Source organism: Falco biarmicus, chromosome 3, assembly GCF_023638135.1.
Source record: "Falco biarmicus isolate bFalBia1 chromosome 3, bFalBia1.pri, whole genome shotgun sequence".
Classification (NCBI taxonomy): Eukaryota; Metazoa; Chordata; class Aves; order Falconiformes; family Falconidae; genus Falco; species Falco biarmicus.
Genome location: NC_079290.1, coordinates 31267597 through 31289473, shown reverse-complemented (window position 1 = coordinate 31289473; position 21877 = coordinate 31267597). Strand labels below are relative to the sequence as shown.

Sequence of the window (21877 nt, the reverse complement as noted above, 5' to 3'; positions counted from 1 at the left end):
TGAGGGCGCAGCACAGAACCCTTCATCTGCTGAAGCCTAACCATCCGCACCTGCCCTTCAGCCAGTACAGAATACACAGAATAACAGACTCCATGAAAAGATTTCGGAAGCGAGGCGCACACAACTTGTCTCACCTTACCACATACGCAACCTGTGCATTTGCCTGTCCATTAACGGGGACATTCACCAAGCCAGGGCAGCTCTCACACATCTCAGCCAGAGGCGCAGCCTTTGCTCTGCTCAGACCGTCTCCTCTTGCTGCACGCTGGTGCACACGCACAGAAACGTATGCAACAACAGGGCTGGAGGAGGGAGAACTGTGTTACACTGTGGATGCGTTCTGCCTTACTCCTCCCCGCTGTTTCGCTCATGAGGTAAGCGTATCATTCACTAAACAGTGTTTGGCATTAGCCACTTCCAGTGTTCTGATGCTCCAGTCAGGAAACAAAACTTGAAAAGTCCTTTTTGGGCAGAGTGTAAAAAGCAAAACTTAATGCTTCAAGTGTTGTTTACTCATGATAGGAATCCAGTTTAAAAAAGCAAGCCAACTAACTCCAAGTTTTAATCAGCATTATTTCAAGTTGAATTTATCCAAGAAAGGAACCACTTTGCATTGAAGCGTCACAGAACTAAATCATTTAAAAACTCAAACATGAGAAACCTGAAAAGAAGTAGCATACATTTAACTAAATTTACAGAGCTTCCATACATCAAACAATTTAACCAACCCTTTATTTCCTCCTAGTTTTGAAAATGCCTAGTGTGACATGCCATATATTTTAAAGTTTCAAGAACCAGTACTGAATATTTACATATTTATTCCATGCTTGACACTTTACTTTTCATTTCAAATTCCCTGACAGAAAACAAATGATTCATATCCCTGCTAGCTTCCAACACAGTACAGTTTCTAAAAAAATAAAACGACCTTAAACACACAGTCTAAAGAAACTAGTCAGCTTCAAAAATATTTATGCAGTGCTCCTTAAAAAAATAGCATTAATACCTGTAATGCCTATGAGACCTCCACCCATTTTAGTCATTACAATTACATTATTGGTAAAATTATGGTAAAATTACATCTTCCTGTAATTTTAACATTCAGAAAACTGTTTGGCTTCCAATCTAATTCCTTGTTCGTGTTATTTTCACCAATGTTGAAACACACGCCTTTGTGAACCGATACTATTCCTTTTAACCGCACCCAGGCAATTAACAGAAGTTTGTCACTTTCATAGGTTGCATCAATTACTTTGTGCAAACTAATCACCTCTCAGACAGTGGGACACTGTCCCGGTCTCCCCACAGAGAAAGTACACGTAACAGGGGCCTTCTGTGGTTCAAATAAAAACCTACTTCATTTAGCCAGGCAACATAAAGCTAAAAAAAAAAATAAATGTAATTTAGAAGTATTATCATACTTCATAAACACTTAAAAATAGGCTCTTTAAGTTTATGAGTCTAGGCAGATGAGCTGTCCAAAGTAAGTTAAGATTACATAAAATAAGACCATTTCAGCTGGGCCTTATCCAAGTAGACAAAAACCCCTTTATAGCACTTTTGTAATGTCAAGAGACTAAAGCATAACTGAATATCAAGCTCAAGTAAATCTGACAGTGGAGCTCATTTGTAAAAATTGTACATGGCCTTTAGGAAAGGCTACCACTCCTCACCCTACCCAAAAATGCAACAGGCTATTGAGAATCAGTTAATTCTATGAAATGCCGTGGAGCCCAAAGGAATGCAAATGTGTAAAAAGCTTACTTCAATCGCTGAATTTAATAGGAAAATTTTTAGAGTTCAGTCTAGGGGTAACCTTTCTTTGTGAACTCCTGCTTCTCAAAATTCTTCTTTTTGCACTCTATCTCAGTCCAATCACAGAGACAAAAATCCAAACCATCTACTCAAGGGGAAGATCTAGCATTACTGCTTCACCAGGTGGTTCAGTTTATACATCTGTCTCTCAGCCCTCTCCTCAACTATGAAAGTCAGCAGAGAGGCAAGCAACTAATTAACTCCAGGCTCTCTAAGGGTACTGGTACCCTGCCTTCAAACTTCAACACATACTCTGGGTTCCAGTGAAGGAACTCTTGTACTCCTAACCCAGGAGCTGGAGTTGTAAAGTAAACGCTAGAACATTATCTTACTCTCCCTGAAGTCAATGACAGATGTTCTACTAATTTTCACAGGTGTGGGATCTTAAGTGTCTAATCACATTACAAAAGATAAGACAACAAACCCTACATAAATTACACATAATTTGTATTCTTTCACAGATTAATTTCAGTCAGTCTTGTATCACTTGCTACTTCAACTGCTGTCAGATGGACCTCATTCATTTAACTCAGACTGGCTAAAAAAAAAAAAAAAAAATCTAATGACTCTAAACCTGAGAGAGAAAACTAAAATTGCCTTACATATATATTTTTGTAATTTTCTTGCAATAAGTCACACACAGAACACCTGTACCTTTCTTTTGGCACAATGAATATTTTAAGAAGTCCTTCAAGTCTTAACTCAAAGAGGTTCTTTACTGAGTATTGTGTACTGAAGTCCACAAAAAACATTCTTTCAAAAGGAACAAAAAATTTACAATTGTACACAAAAAGTCTTGGATTTTATTGAAATGTCAAGTCTTGTATCAAACAAAAACTTTTCTTCAGACAAAAATATTCTCTTGGTGTCCTCCAGATACCAGTTAACTCTGAATTGGTCCTTTAGTGCCGCTGCTTGCTTTCTCATCTTCACAGAAGTCCGCGTGGTTGGGCTGTTCCATTAGGTCTCATTTTATCGTGTGAAGGAACGTACATGACGACCTCTTCCACTGCCTCCACTAACAAACTTTCCTCTTGAGCCACCACTGCTACTACTATTAGCACTTGTCCAAGACGGTCCAATTCCTCCTCGGCCTCTGGAAGCACGATCGCGAGGACTCGGTCGGTAGCCTTAAAGCAAAGAAAAGTATACTCAGTTGGAAAAAAAAAAAAAAAAAAAAAAAAAAAGCCCTAGGCGTAGTAGCTGCTGTGAAAGCATAAGAAACAAAAACAAGATGAGACACAAACAAGGTCTGTTTGCTCCTTTTAATTTTCACTTTTCTTTTAGGCAAGCATTTTTGCCTTGACTGGCTCTATAATTACCATGTAGGTACGAAGACAACTGAATTGCAAAAATCTGAATGCAAAATTAAGATTCTGTGATCAAGTGTTCAATTCAGCAAGTTTTATGGATTACAGGGCAGTTCGTATTTGACACAGTCAAAGCATGTATTTGACACAGTCTCAGTGACAACTGTTCATATATGCTTAAAACATTTGCTGAATTTCAAGGTGTCTGCAGCATCCTTGCATGGTTTCATTTGTAAAGCAAAAATGAAATTCAAGGAATTTTCTATAGTTCGATGCCCATATGAATACCATGTACCTGCGGAACTTAATGGTCTCAGTGGTGGCAGTGGACCCCTGTTAAAATTGCTCTGACCACCTCTACTGTCATTGTAGGTTCCCCTGGGTGTACTCTGTGCACTCCAACTTGAACCTCGAGCACCTTCACGACGACTGTAATTTCCTAGATAGGGAGAGAAAAACCCACACACTGTTGAGCAAACATCGCGCTTTTTTTTTTTTTTTTTTTCTCCTCATTTCAATCTTCACAATACTTAGGGTGGTAAGCATAATATTTACATAATTCAAAGAGATAAGCTACTCTGCATCAGCATACCCTCGGTGTTCTAACTCAAAAGTCTACAAGTTACTGTATTACACACAGAATCAGGGAGAAAAACCTATTTTTCAGAAATGAACCCAAGTTTAAAGGAATTCACATTATGTAGTGTATTAAGACAGACTCCTGTATTTTAAAGTTTTGTGGTAAAGTAAATCCTGGTATTTATAAAACTTTACTAAATGGAAGTATTTTCTGTTTCTACTGTGCAAGGACTTGCCCCAGTTATGGGAGGGAAGGAAATGGAGTGCAGCCTTGTCTACGTATGAAAGAAGTTTAACACCCATAGCTAGAATCTCCATGTTCACTGAAAATCGTATCTTATTCTTGTCAGGATCTTCCATCCTTTTAATTCAAAAGCCTCACTTAAACCCAGAGATGTATTGTGATGCTTGATTTCAGGAACTACCGTGTCACAAGTGTTAGAGTGGGCTTTTTATTGTTCGGACTGCATCCCCGAAGCACTCCAACAGTTGCTACAAGAAGACAAGTAACTCATTCTCTAAAAGACAGGGGGAGAGAGGCAACACAGGCACTCACAGCCTTGTTTCAATCCCACAGCACTCAAGCAGACCTTTTCCAGTGCTAAACAATTTATTCCAACAACACTGCTTCATGAACATCTCACACCAGGGATAATTAACTACTATTAAGTTGAGTTAGTATTACTGAAGGATTTTTAGTATTAATTTACTCATTCTAATACAGGAGACAACATACCTTTTGATGCAGGTGGTGTAAAGAACCTGTTCTGACTGTGAAAAGCTCCTCGTCCTCCACGATTCCCTGAGAACCCACCACGTGAAGAAATCTTCTGTGACACTTTTGGTGGCCTTTTGGCGGGTGGTATCCCATCTGGAGCAACCACTTCTTTGCTCTCAGCAGCAACAAAATCATCCACGTGCATGGAGGGTGGCCTGCTCGTATTCTGTTTCCTCTGACGGAAGATATCATGTGGTCGAATTCCTTGTCCAAATCCTCCTCTGCCTCTTCCTCTTGGTGGTGGCACAACATGGGCCCTCTTCGCAGGTTCTATGTACTCAGATTTTCCACTGTCATGACAAACCATGATTTATTTAGTTAATGTAAAAATGTATTCATACTGAAGGTCAAACTTTCTCCATATGGGAGATGCAATTTGAAAGGTATTTCACATTTTGAGAATATACAGATCAGCGCTGAACACACTGTTTGCTCCTTAAACTCATCTCACCTTGAAGTTATGAAGGTCTCGTGCTTGTGCTTGCCGAGTTTGAACCCTTTTGTGGTTTTTGTGCGTCCAGGAGATGATGGTTCTGACAAAAATGACCTCTCCAATTCAGCTTGCAAGTCAAAATCACTGCAGCCCTTTTCTGACAGTTCAATTAAGTCAACTTTTACCTGCAAAGACAGAGTTTAGTTTTACCACAACAATCACTAACACCTCTGAAGAAAGAAAATATGCTGCACCAGGATGGATGAGATTCAGCTGGAGTCCTTACACTAGAGCAAAAAGTCTCCATCCTCTACCTTTTAATGCAGTAGTGTGGCTCAACACAAAAACCAGCAGTAACAAAACAAGAAAGCAGCCAAACTGCAGCAAAATTGTCTTGATGTTTCTGAACCTCAACAAAGTCAAGGGCACAGCCTTCAGGTATGAACACCTGTCTTGTCATCAAATGATCTACAGTGAAGCACTCTTTTTCCTTTAGCTACAGTCCCTGTAAATTTATTAATGCTGCTTTTATACAGGAATCAACAGCTTTGGTTTTGCTTAAGAAATTAAAACACAAGCACCTTCACATGTAAATTTAAAAAAAAAGAGCATAACTAAGAAAGAATTAAGGCAATGATGTCAACAGAAACTGATTATTTCTCACATAAGAAGTTAAGATACTGCCATTTGCTTAGTCTGAAAAAAGAATGTTATTGTATGTTTTTCACAATTACATTTAAAGTTTAGATTATAAAAATCAAGTTTCAAATACTGTGAAAAGTTTCTGTGGAAGTAGTTTTGTGTACTACTGCCATTTTTTCCATTTTTGACCCACCAAAGATTTTTTTAAAAGTGTAGCTGTGAGGCTTTGGATATTACTGCAATGACAGCAGACAAGCAAGGAAAAGAAAATAAGTCACATTCTTTGTCTATGTTTAACACAGACTGCTGAAATGCCCCAGCAGAAATGCAAAAGCAGGTTAGGACTGACACAACAACTGTTCCTCTAAAGGAGAGGACTTCTGCATTAGAGAAGCTGCTGATTTTGTGGATGCTTCCAAGTGAACCTGAAGGCGTTTGATAACAACTGTGAACAAATGCCAACCCCTAGATCTGCGTCAATTTACAAGGGTGAGCTTAGGAAAACAGTGAGCCCCTGGCAGGGGTTGCCCAGAGCAGCTGTGGATGCCCCATCCCTGGCAGTGCTCCAGGCCAGGCTGGATGGGGCTTTGGGCAGCCTGGTCTGGTGGAAGGTGTCCCTGCCCGTGGCAGGCAGGTTGGGAGCTAGATGACCTCTGTCTCTTCCAACCCAAACCGTTCTGTGATCCTATGAAAACAAACCGTTTGGCCATATGAATTTCTGGTGATACTAGCTCAGGTTAACCCTCATTTTTAAGTCCACTTCAGTTACGTTCATGAAGCCTTTTACCATATCCAGGTCAGTGTCTATTTCTTCCGCCTGAAAGGGTGAAAACCACATGGACTTCAGCTGGTCATCCATCACGTCTGCCAACACATACGTAGTCCTGCAACAAAACAAAGCCAAACACCTATGCGGTTACAAACCACAGGCAACTGCAAGCATATGCAGCATTACAGAGCCCAGGGTGAATGTTGCTGCCTTACCACTGACACCTGCGTGAAATTAAATACATTGGGACTAGTAGGTAGTAGTGATAACAGTGCTGTTTAGGTTCTGTTTGTAATATACTCTTGCATAAAGTATTGCATTTACGTAAGTAAATCACAAGTAGTATGCTCACACATTCAATCATTTTACCTGTTGTTAAACAAATTCTGAAGAGAGTCTGGTGCAGAAAGAATAGGCTCTACATCATGGTCACTCAGCGGACTAGAATCACCCGCCGATTCCAACATCTGCCTCACTCCGACAATGTTGTCCAGTAAGGATTCAAGGCTGTCATCTTCCTTAGAACGATCCTAAGTCAACACAGCACAAGTCAGAACTTTTTCCCCTCCTCAGAGAAGGAAATAAGCTTTTGTTAACTAAAAAAAAAAATAAATGGGGGGGTGTATTACTACACAAAACAGTCTATCCATCCACGAAGAGCGAAACTTAAAAGACACCCGAGTACACAAACAGCAGAGTTCCTCAGCATGCTATAAAACAAACCATGTCACCACATGCACATTCTAGTCTTCATTTCCAGTTGATGCAATAACCTCTATAAAACAGTCCCAAAGAAGGCAGCACCTCAGGTTTTAGTTAATAAGCTCTCTGCTAGAGCATTCCAACATCCTAAGTGTCTGATACTTCTCCTTCAGCACAGTTGTGGCTTTTGATCTTTCACCGCAGATGTAGGCAGCCAGGGAAGGGACAGGTGGGAGTACAGCACTGGAAAGGCATTTGTGACCAACAGACTGTGGAGCAGCTGTTTTATGGATTCTTCTAAATTAGCCACCTACTGCACAGCTGCCATCAGTTATGCAGAACTAGATTTGATTATTGAAGTTTGTGATTAGTTTCATAAAAACATTGGATGCATTGAATTCTGCATGTCCTCTAGTCTAATCCCCCCCTGCTTGAAGCAGGACAATTATCAAAGTCAGATCAAATCAGCCATAACTATCCAGCCACATCTAAAACTCCAACGACAAGAGCCCACAGCCACTCTGAGCAACCTGGTCCAGTGCTGCAGCTCTCTCAGTGATTCCCCCCTCATGCCCCGCCGATGTCAACCTGAACTTCTGAAGCCACAATTTAGGGCCCACTGCCCCTTGTTTTATCATCTAGAATTACCAAAAGGAGTTTTGATTCTGCCACCTTTGTTACTATCCCCCAAACAGCTGTAAATAGCTCAGAGAGACCCTTAAGCCTCTTCACCAGGCTGAACAAGCCCAGCTTCCTCCTCCTCTCTCTCTCTCTCTTCTCTACACCATATGTGCTTCCACCACCTTGATAGAATGCTCTCCAGTTTCCCTAGATCTCTCCAGAATTGCTGAGAGGACTAAGCTGGCCAAAGGTGAAGGCAGCAATCCACATGAATGCTCACCAGCATTCCATGGAGGCAGACAGTTAAGGTCCCTTGATTTGCTGACCATGCTCCTTCCAGGAAAGCTTGGAACAGTCTGGCCATTTGTAGTGACCATGCATTGTTGGCTCATGTTCAGTCTAACACCCAGCTGGCCCTTTTCAGCCCAGCCCACATCAAGGCATAGCATTATCCTTCTCCCACTGCAGAACTCTGCATTTTTCCTAATGAGCCACACAAGCTCAGTGTCTGCAGATGACAACCAAGCTGGGGCAGGGGAGTGGGGGGTGGGCAGCTGGGAGAGTGTTGCTCTGCTGTTGGGCAGGAGGCTCTGCAGAGGGATCTGGGCAGGCTGGACCGATGGGCCGAGCCCAGTTGTAGGAGGTTCAACCAGGCTCAGTGCCGGGCCCTGCCCTTGGGTCACAGCAGCCCCAGGCAGCGCTGCAGGCTGGGGCAGAGCGGCTGGGAAGCTGCCTGGGGGAAAAGGGCCTGGGGGAGCTGGCTGACGGCCGGCTGGGCATGAGCCAGCAGTGTGCCCGGGGGGGCAAGGGGGCCCACAGCATCCTGGCCTGTATCAGAGAGTGTGGCCAGCAGGACCAGGGCGGTGATCGTCCCCCTGCACTGGGCACTGGTGAGGCCGCACCTCAAATCCGGGGTTCAGGTTTGGGCCCGTCACTGCAAGAGGGACGTTGAGGTGCTGGAGCGTGTCCAGAGAAGGGCAACGGAGCTGGTGAAGGGTCTAGAGCACAGGTCTTGTGAGGAGCGGCTGAGGGAGCTGGGGGTGTTTAGTCTGGAGAGGAGGAGGCCCAGGGGAGACCTTGTTGCTCTCTACAGCTGCCTGAGAGGAGGCTGTAGGCAGGTGGGGATCAGTCTCTTCTCCCAAGTAACAAGCAACAGGACAAGAGGAAATGCCCTCAAGTTACACCAGAGGAGGTTTAGATTGGATATTAGGAGAAATTTCTTCACAGAAACAGTGGTCAAACATTGGAACAGGCTGCCGAGGGAAGTGGTGGGATCACCACCCTTGGAGGTGTTTAAAAAAACCCAAAACACATAGATGCAGTGCTTAAGGTCATGGTTTAGTGATGAACTTGACAGTCCTGGGTTAACGGCTGGACTTTATGATCTTAAAGGTCTTTTCCAACCTAAATAATCCCATGATTCTAAGCTTTCTGCTAGATCAATCCTAAAAAGCTTATTGAGGACTCTCTGGATTGAGGCTTTGATGTTGGTCACATTAGTCACTCTCCCAACTTACTGTCATTCACAAATTCACCGAAGGTGTATCTACTGTTCAGGTCTCCAATGAAAACATCGACAATACCAGACTCCTGGATATTCCACTTGTAACAGGTCACCAGTAACATCAAGACACTGCTAAGCAGTGGTTCCTGTTGCTTATTACATTAACAATCCGGTGCTCTCTGTTGTATGCATTTGCTGCCTTTCAACACAGTTAGCTGCCTGTGCTTTTACGGTGGGCAAACACTGTCAGCCCAAGGGGATCCCAACCCTGCCTGAAACTCCTTAGCATCACCACAATACAAACAAAGTCAGAATCCATCCTGCATCTGAATAGGTGATTTTAGGTATCAGTATTAAAACAATGGCAACAGCCATTACCAGTTTCACAAGGTATGCCACAGAATTGTGCACCTTTCTTGTCAAGGAGGGATAATCTATATTGTTTTAAAAACACATTCAGATAATACAAAACCACGACATCAACTTATTTAAATTCTTTACCATAACATGTTTCTCCAGATCAAGCAGCAGGTTTTCAGGGGTTTCTTCTTTGTTCTGCAGAAGATGTTTTAACTCTGCAGTAGTCAGACCCAGCGTTCTGCCTGGATGAGATCCATCTGCTTCCATAAGGCTTCCATCATCTCCACAACATCCCTGAAATATTTGACAAGCGGGAAATAAGCACACATAAATATTCATTATACTTCTGGACTGAAAATGCCTTAGAATTCAAACATACAGTACAGCAAATCTAGCAAAACAAAGAGTAATCTCTTTATTAAAGTATTTTACTTAGTATGTTTTTAAATCAAGTACACTTCAGTAGGCAAGTTTAGATGCTGCATCAAGATGAATGCAATCCTTTCCTACATAAACTGAGATTAGCAACAGAGAATTAACAAATATTTTAGATTCCTTTCTATACTATGTATCAATACAGCAACTGACAGGATGCCATGAATCTTAAACCTGGACACAACAGCATGCTATTCACTTAGGAAATCAGTATGAATCAATATGCCATTCTTCCTACTGAAAAACACTCTTATTTACTAAAAATGTATATTCTACCCAGCTTTCAGTAAAAACTAAAGATGGCACTAACACTACACTACTGATGGAAAAGCCTTACACAGCAATCTCCATAGTCAATTGCTTTCTGAAATAATTGTTCCTGCACATCTCACATTGCATATTTCAGAGAAAAGCTGCTGAGTTTGTCTATAGTATTCAATACACATTCACTTACCAGCGTATCAGAGTTTAGAATCTGCCGCATAAAATCCAAAAAAGAAGAGGCCAGTTCACCTGTGTCTTTGCTAAAACTAGTTATTACTCGCTTTAATACAGTGTACAGAGCACTGCTGTGTTTTCTTAGAGAGCTGTTTTCATAACGAAAAGAGAGAAAATACTTTGTTAGCGCATACACTGTGACCATTCCACTGCAATTTAAAAGAAAATAACAGATATGCAAAATAATTTTGGTAAATTTTACAATTATCAAGCTAAGTTTTTATTACAAAGCTGGAGATTCATTATGGTCTCTGTACTAGACTGTTATTCTCACCAGTGTTGTCTGCAGATATTTCAAGACTGCACACAGACAGCTATACATACTACAACTATACCTCTAAAGCCTGCAAGAAATTACATTTTCATCTTTGGCAATAAAGGGATAGGAGTACTGAAACATTTGCTTGCACAAGGGGCCGTGTGTATAAAGGAGGCTCATGCTTGCCGTTACATTTTACTGCATCCCATGATACCTAGCTGCAGAAACAAGTGGAAAAGGTCATCATCAACACAGAAATATCAAGGCTGCGCACTGAAGCTGACAGCTAGATGTATGAGAACATAGAAACAGCATCTTTAACCTGCTTATTTTTCACTGTGGGCTGTAGCTTCTTGCAGTCTGAGCGGCAGAGTTCTGTAGCACTGCTTAGAGGAGCGTTTTGAGCGACCTTTTATTGACAAGGCTCCAGGTACTACCATTTTCTCTTTGGGAACCTCACAAGTTTCTTGCCTCTCTGCACCTCACCTTCAGTGGACAGACAGGTCCAAATACAGGACAAGGAATTAAGTGCCAAACACCACAGTACTGTTCAATACATGTATATATTCTATTAAAAAAGGAGTGGAGTCAACAGAAGTAATTTAAGAAAAATATATCTTCATTTCAAAAGCTTTAATTGCCTGGAGGTCAGAACACTCTGTGGAAAGGCAAACAGAATCCCCCCAAAATAGAGGGAATGACAGATGGCTCTCCAATGTCCCAGATGAAAGCTCTAACTACTAAGTGACCCAAGAGGGAAAGACACAAGCACTACATCTCATTCTATCCTCCAGTCTTGGAGTGGAGAAACGGAGTGTACAAAACTTTTTCCAATGCTTTGTTTCTTGAAGGAAAGTGTTCCTGTGTGCATACTGCAGAAATGATTCAGAGGTAAAATCTCAAGTGAAGTGCGACCAAAATACTGACTGACACACTGAAGCCCCAGAGAGAAATGAAAGTTCAGGTGCCTTATCCTCAGTATTTCCTACTAGATGAGGAGCAAATAATTTCACACTACAAAAATTTTTAAATAATTTCAAGTTGTCAGTGACATCTTAAAATACCATACCTCTTTAAGTGATAGAAGCCATAGTCATGCTCTGTAAGGAACATCATTGTTCGGATACAGGTCAGCAGACAATTATAACTGCTCTCAGAATTAGTTAATGTTTCCATCAGACAGTCACAAATTAAGGGCATCAGCTCTTTGCTTGGTAAGGAGTTGGAAAGCTGCTCTAATTCAGACACAGAGCCTTCTGATGAACTTGGTAAAATGAGTGCAATATCCTATTAAAAAAGTCATACACATAGTGAAAAATGCATTCTGTATACCAGCAGTAAGTATAAACCATACATTAACTCAGAAGCACCAGGTTCTTTCACTACCCCTTGGTCATCTTATTCCAGTTGACCAGTAAAATAGTAATCTAGAGTATCCTTTTCAATAATGGTTTGTAACCCTTAACAGAACCAAATTAATTCTTAAAAACATAAAAGCTTCAACAGGTGAAATGTGATAGCAGAGCCACAACTAAAAGCCAAACAGTCATTGGACAATATGCACACAATTTCTTGCCTACATAGCCAAACTGTCCCTTGATTTCAAAACATTCATCAAGATACGAGGAGCAGCTGAGGTCTCTTGGTTTGTTCAGCTTGGAGAAGAGAAGGCTGAGGGGTGACCACATCACAGCCTACAACTTCCTCAAGGGGGGCAGGTGCCGATCTCTCTCTGGTGACCAGCAATAGGACACGAGGAAATGGAATGAACCATCAGTGGAAGTTCAGGTCGGACATTAGGGAAAGGTTCTTCACTGAGAGGGTGGTTGGTCACAGGAACAGGCTCCCCAGGGAAGTGGTCACAGCACCAAGCCTGTCAGAGTTCAGGGCGCATTTGGATGACACTCTTAGTCATGTAGTTTAGTTTTAGGTAGTCCTGTGAGGCACTGGGAGTTGTACTCAATAATCCTCACAGGTCGCCTTCAACTTGAGATATTCTATGATTCCGTGGTTCTATGAAAAAGTAAGAGGCTGCAACCACCACCCAGGAAGTTTAAGGTCTACTGCCCCCTCCATATTTTACATAAAATAAAACAAGACTGGCTTTCAGAAGGGACGTGCATGGGCAAAGAGCTCTTGCTTATATCCAAATGGCTCATTAATCTCTACTGACCAACAATGCTCAAATGCCTTTTGAAGAAATGGGTAAGCACTAAAGCAAATAAATACATGCAACTACTAAGGCAAATAATGACATGCAAATCGATGCATGCAACTAATGGAAACTACTGGGGCTAGTCTGTGAATCAATTTTCAGATAACATTTCTTACCTTTCTCTAGTAACTTGTGGGTTGTCTTTTTTAAAATGGAGTTTCATGGTAGCAGAATATCTTACGTATCTTTATATTTGGAATACGTTTTAAAGAGGTTTCATTTAGGCAACTAAGAGATACTAATTTTTTCAACTAGGTAAGAAGTGAATAGTGACAACTCAAGTTTTGCCAGTGGCCCACAGGGAAAAATGGCATCCCTCTCAGCTGAGGGGACAGTCGTTCTTTGTGCCATTCAGGTTTTGGTCTCTAATAAGCTACCAGAATAATGCACATCATCCAAAAGAGATAGCATAAAATTAAAGGATTTACATTCAAGAGCAACAAGACAGCAAGTCTGCCAAAGCAGCCAAGCATACACATTCTCCATCCATATTTTTTCTTTCTGTTTTAACAATGTGGATTTTCTTTTTTCTTTTGGAAAAAAGCAGTCACTTAAGAAACTACCTCATATAATTTGTCTCCTACAATTATCAACACTTATGCATTAAAAATAGAAAATACCTGATCACAGAGGGACTGCAAAAGGGAAGTTACATATTCAGCACATTGTTGATGACTGACATTGTCCCCAGCTGATCGCATTAAAGCCAAGAGCTCCTGGAAAACCTCTGCATACTTTTCATCACCTTTAGTAGTTCCACTGATAAGATGCAAAATAGCCAATTTACAAGCTTTGTGTGAAGCCAGGGCATCCAATAAAGCAAGCAATCGAGTGGTCTGTCCAGTGTACTGTTTCTCTTTATCTTCTGCGTTGCTGAAAGGGTATCAATGCAGTTTGAAAAAGCCATTTACAGTGATCTAAAAAACTATTAAAACAACCATTACAGGACTAATAATTCTGCATTTTTTTAAAAAACACCTAGTTTACACACTTAAACTTAGGGTTTCATTTACTTTTTGAAAACTGCTCAGCCTTCACTAAATGACTTCTGGTTGCATCATAAATTAATCTGCTATGCATTCAACATACTACAGGGAATCTCATTGTACACAGATAAATATGCTTTTACACAAACAATATCCAATTCTATGTGGATAATCACACTTTTAAAAAAATAGTACTCATTGTTTCAAAACCCTCTGAATTTGTAGTATTCAATTTCCTCCAGCTTACAAACAACTACACATTTTGCTGTTAATATGCAAATCCCAGTATAGCAAACTTTACTGGCGTACTTTTCTTATTTATAGAAGATAGGTCTTTTAGAAGCACTTCACAAATGACAAAAGGCTTAGCAGGGACAGCCTGAAGAAAATCTTCTTAAAATACTTACCATAAGCATACAATGTGGAACTGTCTACATGCAAATTTAAAAGTATGAGATGGCTCCTTGGCAACATTAAGCATTATCAGGACAGATTATACAGCATTGCACTGAGAATTCATAGGAGTTCATAACAGATAAGTAATATTTCTCAAAGTATTTTCCTCCTGCTAAATCTACTGCACAGAACCAAGGTGAATTTAACAGTTCATTAAAGAAATTCTTGCAATAGGAAATAAAGATACCTTTGTAGGTCTTCTACAATCAGATCCAATACAGTCCTCATGATAAGAAGAGCTGTGGGTGAAGCCAAGTCACACAACTGCACACAAATACGTCTCAACATATGCTGAATAGGCTGGCAAGATGAACCGGAGAAAGATCGAACGATCTCTTGTATCAGTTTGGCCTGAACGTGAAGATGCATACTCCACAGCTTCCTGGTGTTGAGTGCCACTGAAATATCGTGCGGTTCAATTACCTGCAGGAACAGAAGGACAAGAGATCTTCCCTTTCAACTTTTGTGATAGAATTCAGGTTTTATCATAAAGTATAAATAAAGAATAAGTTCTAATACTGTCCTCAAAAACATGGAGCGCCATTTTCATTACTATCACTGAATGGTAGGGCACGATTCCAGCAAATTAGGCATTCCTTCAGGACCACGGGTTGCCACACACCTTTTATGTTTACTCAAAGATAACAAATACAAGAGCCATGCCAAAAGAAAGACAAGTCTTAACATACCAAGAGTTTGGCATTCAGGGTTAAATTCAAAGGCTACATAGCCAATCATTCTAGTAATTGAATGGGAGTCTAGAAAATTTCACAAGGAACAAAACAACAACATAAAACTGCTAATCTAAAAAGATGCTCCAAAAAATAACGATTTTGTTTCTGATGACAAAGATGTATCTTCAAAGAATCTTTATGAATACAATTGCTTTACAGAAACTTTAATTCTTTCACATAGCTGTTTTTTCCACAACTAAAAAAATGGTCTAAGGGTTATACAGAATTAAAATTCTTTAAAAACTAAATAAATTTAAATTATACCTGAGTTGTCTGCATGGGCAGCGGAAGAGGCAACAACTCTGAAAGCAGTATAAGTCCAGAAAAAAAGCCTTCGGGAATTCTCAGAATTGAAGAGAGAACTTCCTTCAGCATTAAAGACCAAGTATTGTTCGCCAAAGTTTCCTCAGAAATGGTAAGCTTTTCATTAACACCTTGTGTAAAAGTCAGTAAGATATCAACAATGTCATTCTGAATTTTTTGTTCGTCACTATCTAAGCGGCCTGAGAGAGGAATAGAACACAGCAGCATGTGCAAAGAAACAAGTGCTGATGGAACACGCATGTCCTTGAATTCAAAAGATCCACCCCTCAGGAGTTCTGTTAGCATTGTTTTAAGGAGAGTAAGTGTACAGCGAGCCATAGAAATAGTAGTGACTCTGTGAAGTGTGGTGCCCATGTTGACATGGAGTCGCCAAGGCTGAATAAGTATGCTGTTCAGCTTCTGTAATACCCGGATGAAGGTGTCCATTCCCTCAGAAGAAAAGAGCTGAATAACTGCAAGATTCCATTTAAGGTCTTTCTGCTGACCTGTATGGAAAAGAAATAACATATGTCTAATTTCTCCTGGGTGATCACAGTTACACTTCAGACATGCTTAAGTAGAAAACAAAGATTTCTGTGTTAAGTAGTAGAAATGTATCAACCATACCTTCTACCAGAGGGGGCGGACACGCAACGTGACAAAGAACTCGAAGTGCAGTAGGAAGACCAACTCCATCTGGGGTCATCAAACTGTCAATATTCTTTACAGGAAACAAACAAACAAAAAAAAGAACCCATATTATAAGGAAGGACATTACCATTAGTATATCACTAGCTTAGTATTCAAATTCTGTATTTAGTTACTGTAAATATTTCACAAAATTTAAGTTCGATTATTCCACCTTTCAAAAAGGAGGCACAAATACAGCAGAAGCAAAAAAAAAAAAAAAAAAAAAAAAAAAAAAAGGAGGGTCAATGTTGGCATTGTGGTTTTATGGAAAGCTAAAAGATTTAAATAGTTGGATATTTGCATCATGTAGTTACTTTAAGATTTCGTTTCAATAAATATCACTAATTACACGAACTGGTCTAGATCATACGCTTTAACAAAAACATCTATTTTGACTAACAGTATATATTTTAAAATCTCATATGTTAGTGCATACCCAAGACAAAATATCAAACTACAAAAGGTCTAAGCTTATGAAGCACAACTAAAAGATAGCATCTATCTGTACTTTACTAACCTGTTTGATATACTCAATGAGATTTGGAATACAATTTATTTCAAATCTAAGATTTTTCAAAGGTTCAAGCCACTTGCTGAGCTCTGTGAGAAAATAAAAGAAAACAGTAAATCAAGGAACTTGACATTTTGGCATTTATGTCACTCATGAACATAAAACTTTTTTTAGTACAAATGTACTTAAATAACACAACAGGTACTAAGGCCAAGTTTGAAAGTTCTGAGGCGTACATTGCAGCTGTAGCCAGCTGAAAAGCATCAACAAAAATCAGAGTTCAGAACAGGCAATACACCTCATGTAGACAGACAAAATCTAGCTCAAGTTAACCCAAACAATCAAATAATTTTCAACTTATTATCTGTATTGTAAAATGTTTAATTACAAATAAAAGACTCTAAGAGTCTCACTGTCACCTAAAGAAAAGGCCATCAAGAGCAAGGGCCAAAACACATTCCCCTTAATGTACAGAACTCCTATGAAATGCCTGCATGGAGCCAGCCTCTGCACCAGTAACACACACTCTCTCTGGAAGTCCTTACAGATTAACAGTCTCTCTCTTAGTCCAGAATAACCTAAGAGTCCCAATTTTTGAGGACAAGAGATTTAAAGTTTGAAAATCTATTGATCCTGAAAATATTTAAAAGAATGTGAAGGTTCAAAGGTTGACTGGGTATGAATTGACAACTATTTTCAGACTGATTTCATGATCTGATTTTATAAACTAGCTGTGCTTCTCATGAAACTGATGATCAGGTGAGGAGCAAAGAAATAAAAGCATGGCAGAGGAGGTAATTAAACTAAAACTTTGAAGAATTCTGATTTCTTTCAGTGCATTTAAGTTTTGGAATAAATTATTGGTATGTCTATATGAGTCAGTTAAGCAGGGCAGAGCCCAAGTCTGGACATCAGATGTTCAACATTCAGGTGTCAGAATGGTCCCTAGCAGGCTTTTTCCAAATGACCTGGGCCTGATCTGAGTCAACACAAACCAGGGAAAACACACCAAGACATGGTTTGAAGGTCAAAAGATTTAGTAGCAGGGTAACATGGGCTATTTCATGCCAGTTGGCCTAGGTGCCAAAAAACAGTCCCATGAGTATTTATTAGTATATAAAGACCCTGTAAGTATATAAAGACATCACTAAAGGGAACAACAAAAATAAAGTCAGCTCACTGACAAGTTGATCCATTTTTACTAAAATTTGCTCTCCTTTTTTCAACACAGAAATAATTTCAAACTTCCTGTCATCACCCAAAATTCATGGTAGTTAATATTACTTGAAAAATAATTTAACTGTAAAGAATTTCCTATTTAACTCTCATTAACAGAAAAAAAAAACCCCACATTATCTCAGTGGCTCAACTAATCCGATGCAGCTGGAAAACAAATGTCATTTATATACATCACCCACACCAGATGATCATGAAGCACCAATTACCCACATATAAAAGGTTTCTTCTATACATTCAAACAATTCAGCTGATAATGACACATACTGTACCTTGCAATTTGGTGTTATTTTCATCTGCTTTACAAAGCTTCAGCAAAGGCGCCGAGTGCTGCTCCAGCATCTGGACATCACTGGAAGACTGAACCACCAGCAAAACAAGGATGCAGGCATAATTATAAGCAACTGACTTCTTAGACTTTGAGTCTCTGAAACAACAACAAGGATTTTCTTTAGATCTCATCCAATACAACTGGCTGGCTGTTAGATTTTCATTCGTTCAGCCCTAAAAATCTACCTACAGACCTTTTACCTTCACCAAGGATTGCCCCAATTAATTATCAACAACAAGAAATCCTCTAACCATTTTCTCCCGTTTTTTGAAAAGTGAAAGCTTCCTTTTACATTGGCTTCATACTTATTTCAGCATCCACAAAAGATGAACAAGTCAAGCAGCACACAAATCTTTCTCCACAACTTTGTTTTAAAAGCACTGCTACCTAAAGTAGTAAAACTGCCTGTCCAGAGAAAATAATGGTTTTAACACTTATAGGAACTTGAGGAACTGAGAGACTGCCACCCAGAGAAGTGTATAGTATCCAATTCCCCCAGTCAAATCTTTCGCTTGTTTCACAGGCAAATTTTATGCTTGAATGAAAACTGCCTACTTACTTGCTTGCTTTGTTTTTAAATAAAAACAAGGTAATCTAAAAGGAAAACATATTTTAGATTTACTGAATTATTTATAAAAGATAAATACTTTTAAACTGTGAAAACATAAAGGATATAAATAAATGCACAAATTACCCTAAAGCTTCTTTGGAATAGTACTCCATTAAAGTAATAAGACTCTGGAGATTTTTCTCCAGACTGAATACATGAGCCACAGCAGATCTTCCCACAGGGTTAAAGGTAATCAAGTAAAGGTTGTGAAGTGTTCCTAGAAGATCTGAATGGTCAGTCTCCTCACTGGCTGTGCACCGCTGAAAGTGGCAGAATAATTCCGAAATGCACTGTAACGTCTGTGTTGAATGCAGGAGCCACAGGGCAAAAGTATCCTCGTTGGCACTGTCTGATTGGAGACCTTCCTCTTGATCCGGATCAGAAAACTGACAAAGTGCTCTAATCAACAAGTTTGTTGCTTCGTACTCGGAAATAAAGAAAAGAAGACCCTTCTGTGACTGTGCCAGGAAACGCAAAATATCTCGTATAGCTTGAAGCACACCTGGATGTGCACCTGTCACTGGAATAGAAAGTAGCAAAGTAATGCATTCCAAGAAATGGTGACTATGAAGATACCTGAAAAAAAAACCACAAACAGGAAAATAATCAGTAATACTACAATCATCTGTCAACACTGCAGAATAACATGACAGAAAGTTACATGACTCTTAGCTTCAGTACTTACTGCTCTGCAGACTATAAGAAATAAGAACTAATTATGTAGTACAAAATTTTAATCTTACAAAACATAATTGCTGTAACATTTATAGGAAATAAATTCCTAAAGTTCTGATCTCAAAAAAAACCCCACCAACCTCACCTTATCTACAACCAAAATGACACTTTATATTTTATTACATTTGCTGTATCTGAATCATCATCGATGCTGCATTAAATGTTTGAAGTGTGCTAAGAGATTATAGTCATTATAGCTTATGTAAGAGGTGATCTGAAAACTCTTTTCATGTAGATACTTCTATTCAGCCATGACCTACACATCTACTATCAAAGAAACCTGTTAGAATTTACAATAATACTTTCCGGAGAGAAGTTTGCTAAAAGAAATAACTCATGGGATCCTTTAAAGCAGGCAGGGCCTCAACCCCTCAACCTATGCTGGGAAACAGTGAGCTACACTGACACAACTGCAGGACTTCCAGCCGGGGCTGGCTTGTATCTTGCCACCTCAGCATACAGACAGCAGTATTCCAGACTTGTTTTATCCATACATGTACACATGTTCCAAGATGACAAACGGAAAACACTCTCTCTATATAATAATTTTTAAATATGAACTTGTACAGCAACTAGGATCTATGAATGCCACTGATGTGCTAGCCTGGTACCAGTAATAACAAGGAGTTAACCTCTCATTATATGCATGCTAAGTTACATTGAAAGCCAACAAAATAACAGGTACATTAACTATCAAACTGTCTCAGACTTTATGAGCACAATCTAGAAGCCTCTAATAAAGTAAGTAGTGAAACATCTAGAAAAGTGTTAGTCAAGGTCACCCCTGAAAAATATCTACATCAAGCTGAAGGAAATAGGAACTTGCAACTGCCATACCTAAACAGGACAGGGTAAGGATCATCCCTCTCTGGAGGGCCTGTAATGCGTGCCATGGTTGGAAAAGATTTCACAGGTGGCTGAATCATTGTATGAGGAGCAGTTTCCATCAAATGGAAGATTTCTTCAAGAAGACTAACAAGTTTTTCCATCTCTCCTTCACTTATATTAGAAGATTCCAAAAGATGATCCATGTCCATAGGAGCCTCCACATCATTCTCATATTCTTGGTTGGTTCTTTCAAGTCCTGCCAATTCCTGGTCCTGTTCTGGCTCTGTGTGATTGGGAAGAGGAGGAGTGTTCTCTGCTAACTGATCAACTGCCTTTTTAATATCTGACAGAATCTCATAGAAGTGACATTTCTGGAGAATTGCAGAACCAGCAGTAACTACTCTCACAGTCTGATCTAACAGTATGAGTTCCAGGAGTTTCTGATAACCACTTTTTTCATGTACATCTACACCACCTCTTAGAAACATTTCCATTCCCTCAGTCATACTAATAACACTATCCAAAGCTTTAAAAGCATTAAGTTTAAGGGAGGATGACACATGATCTGCAAACAACAGTTCAAATAACACGTTAATAACTCCTGCCTGCAAGAGTGCTGTTATTCCTTGAGTCCCACATTCTCCTAACGATGATACCAATTTTGTCCCAGCTTTGAGCTGTCGGACATTCAAAGCAATGGGCTGTTTGAGAGCTACCTGAAGGTTTAAAGCTTGCAGGGTCCAGTCTACTAGCTGGGTAATATAGTCTTGCTTTGTGTCTTTCACCTGCAGGTAGCTCAATCCTTTTACTATTAAACTTGGAACTTCTTCTAATGCAGTGACCCACTTTGCACCCCTTTCCTCTTGATATAATTCCAACAGTTCAGTTAATTTAACTGAGGCTTCCACTGCCCCTGAATTCTCTTTTTCTGGATCTTGGTCCTTTATTTTACCAACTTCGTTTTCAAATACAGTCTTGTAAGGGCAGCTGAAGTATAGAAGAGGTCCAAGCTCCCTTTCAAAAGGTTCGTACGTCACAGGAGGCACAGATGCCAGATCCTCAGGAGTATATTCAATATCAAAGCTTGGATACTTAAATGTTTCACGTTCCAGATCAGCAATTCCATCTTCATCACTTGAAATCTGCTCATATCCGTCATCTCCTAAAAAGATAAAGATTCAGTTATGAAACAAAATTGGTCATGAATAAACTAGTTAATAACTGCAGAGAACCTTCTCAAAAAAAAAAACCAAAAAGTAATAAAACTTCTAGTCTGACCCTTTGCATAGGCATGGGTGGGAACTTTAAGTAATACAAGAAGATGTCTACTGACTTTTATTACTTAACCAACCTTACTTGATTTTTAAGTTAAGAAATTTCTTTCGCCACTTCCCGACATTTTTAAACAGAATAGGCAACAAGACTGAATGTTCATTCTCACCTATAAAAGCTGTATCTATATTCCTCTATTATTATATTTTATATATATATAAATATTCCACAGCAAAATACTGTCGCTGAGAGATGTCAGAACCAT

General features: G+C 39.6%; 1 protein-coding gene across 1 annotated transcript in view; it reads right to left on the bottom strand.

The window, feature by feature from the left end:
• Positions 1-715: 715 nt before the first annotated feature.
• Positions 716-21877, bottom strand: part of VIRMA (vir like m6A methyltransferase associated) — a 28302-nt gene continuing 7140 nt past the window's right edge. Inside the window, exons 8-24 of the mRNA XM_056331448.1 lie at positions 20350-21502; positions 18862-19353; positions 18109-18263; positions 16607-16689; positions 16027-16120; positions 15361-15905; positions 14550-14785; positions 13541-13793; positions 11775-11992; positions 10403-10535; positions 9655-9807; positions 6696-6856; positions 6345-6441; positions 4934-5100; positions 4441-4772; positions 3421-3564; positions 716-2945 (exon numbers count right to left, since the gene is read on the bottom strand). Of these exons, the coding sequence (XP_056187423.1) occupies positions 2788-2945; positions 3421-3564; positions 4441-4772; positions 4934-5100; positions 6345-6441; positions 6696-6856; positions 9655-9807; positions 10403-10535; positions 11775-11992; positions 13541-13793; positions 14550-14785; positions 15361-15905; positions 16027-16120; positions 16607-16689; positions 18109-18263; positions 18862-19353; positions 20350-21502 (4574 nt within the window). The 3' untranslated portion in view covers positions 716-2787. The remainder of the gene's footprint in view (positions 2946-3420; positions 3565-4440; positions 4773-4933; positions 5101-6344; positions 6442-6695; positions 6857-9654; positions 9808-10402; positions 10536-11774; positions 11993-13540; positions 13794-14549; positions 14786-15360; positions 15906-16026; positions 16121-16606; positions 16690-18108; positions 18264-18861; positions 19354-20349; positions 21503-21877) is intronic.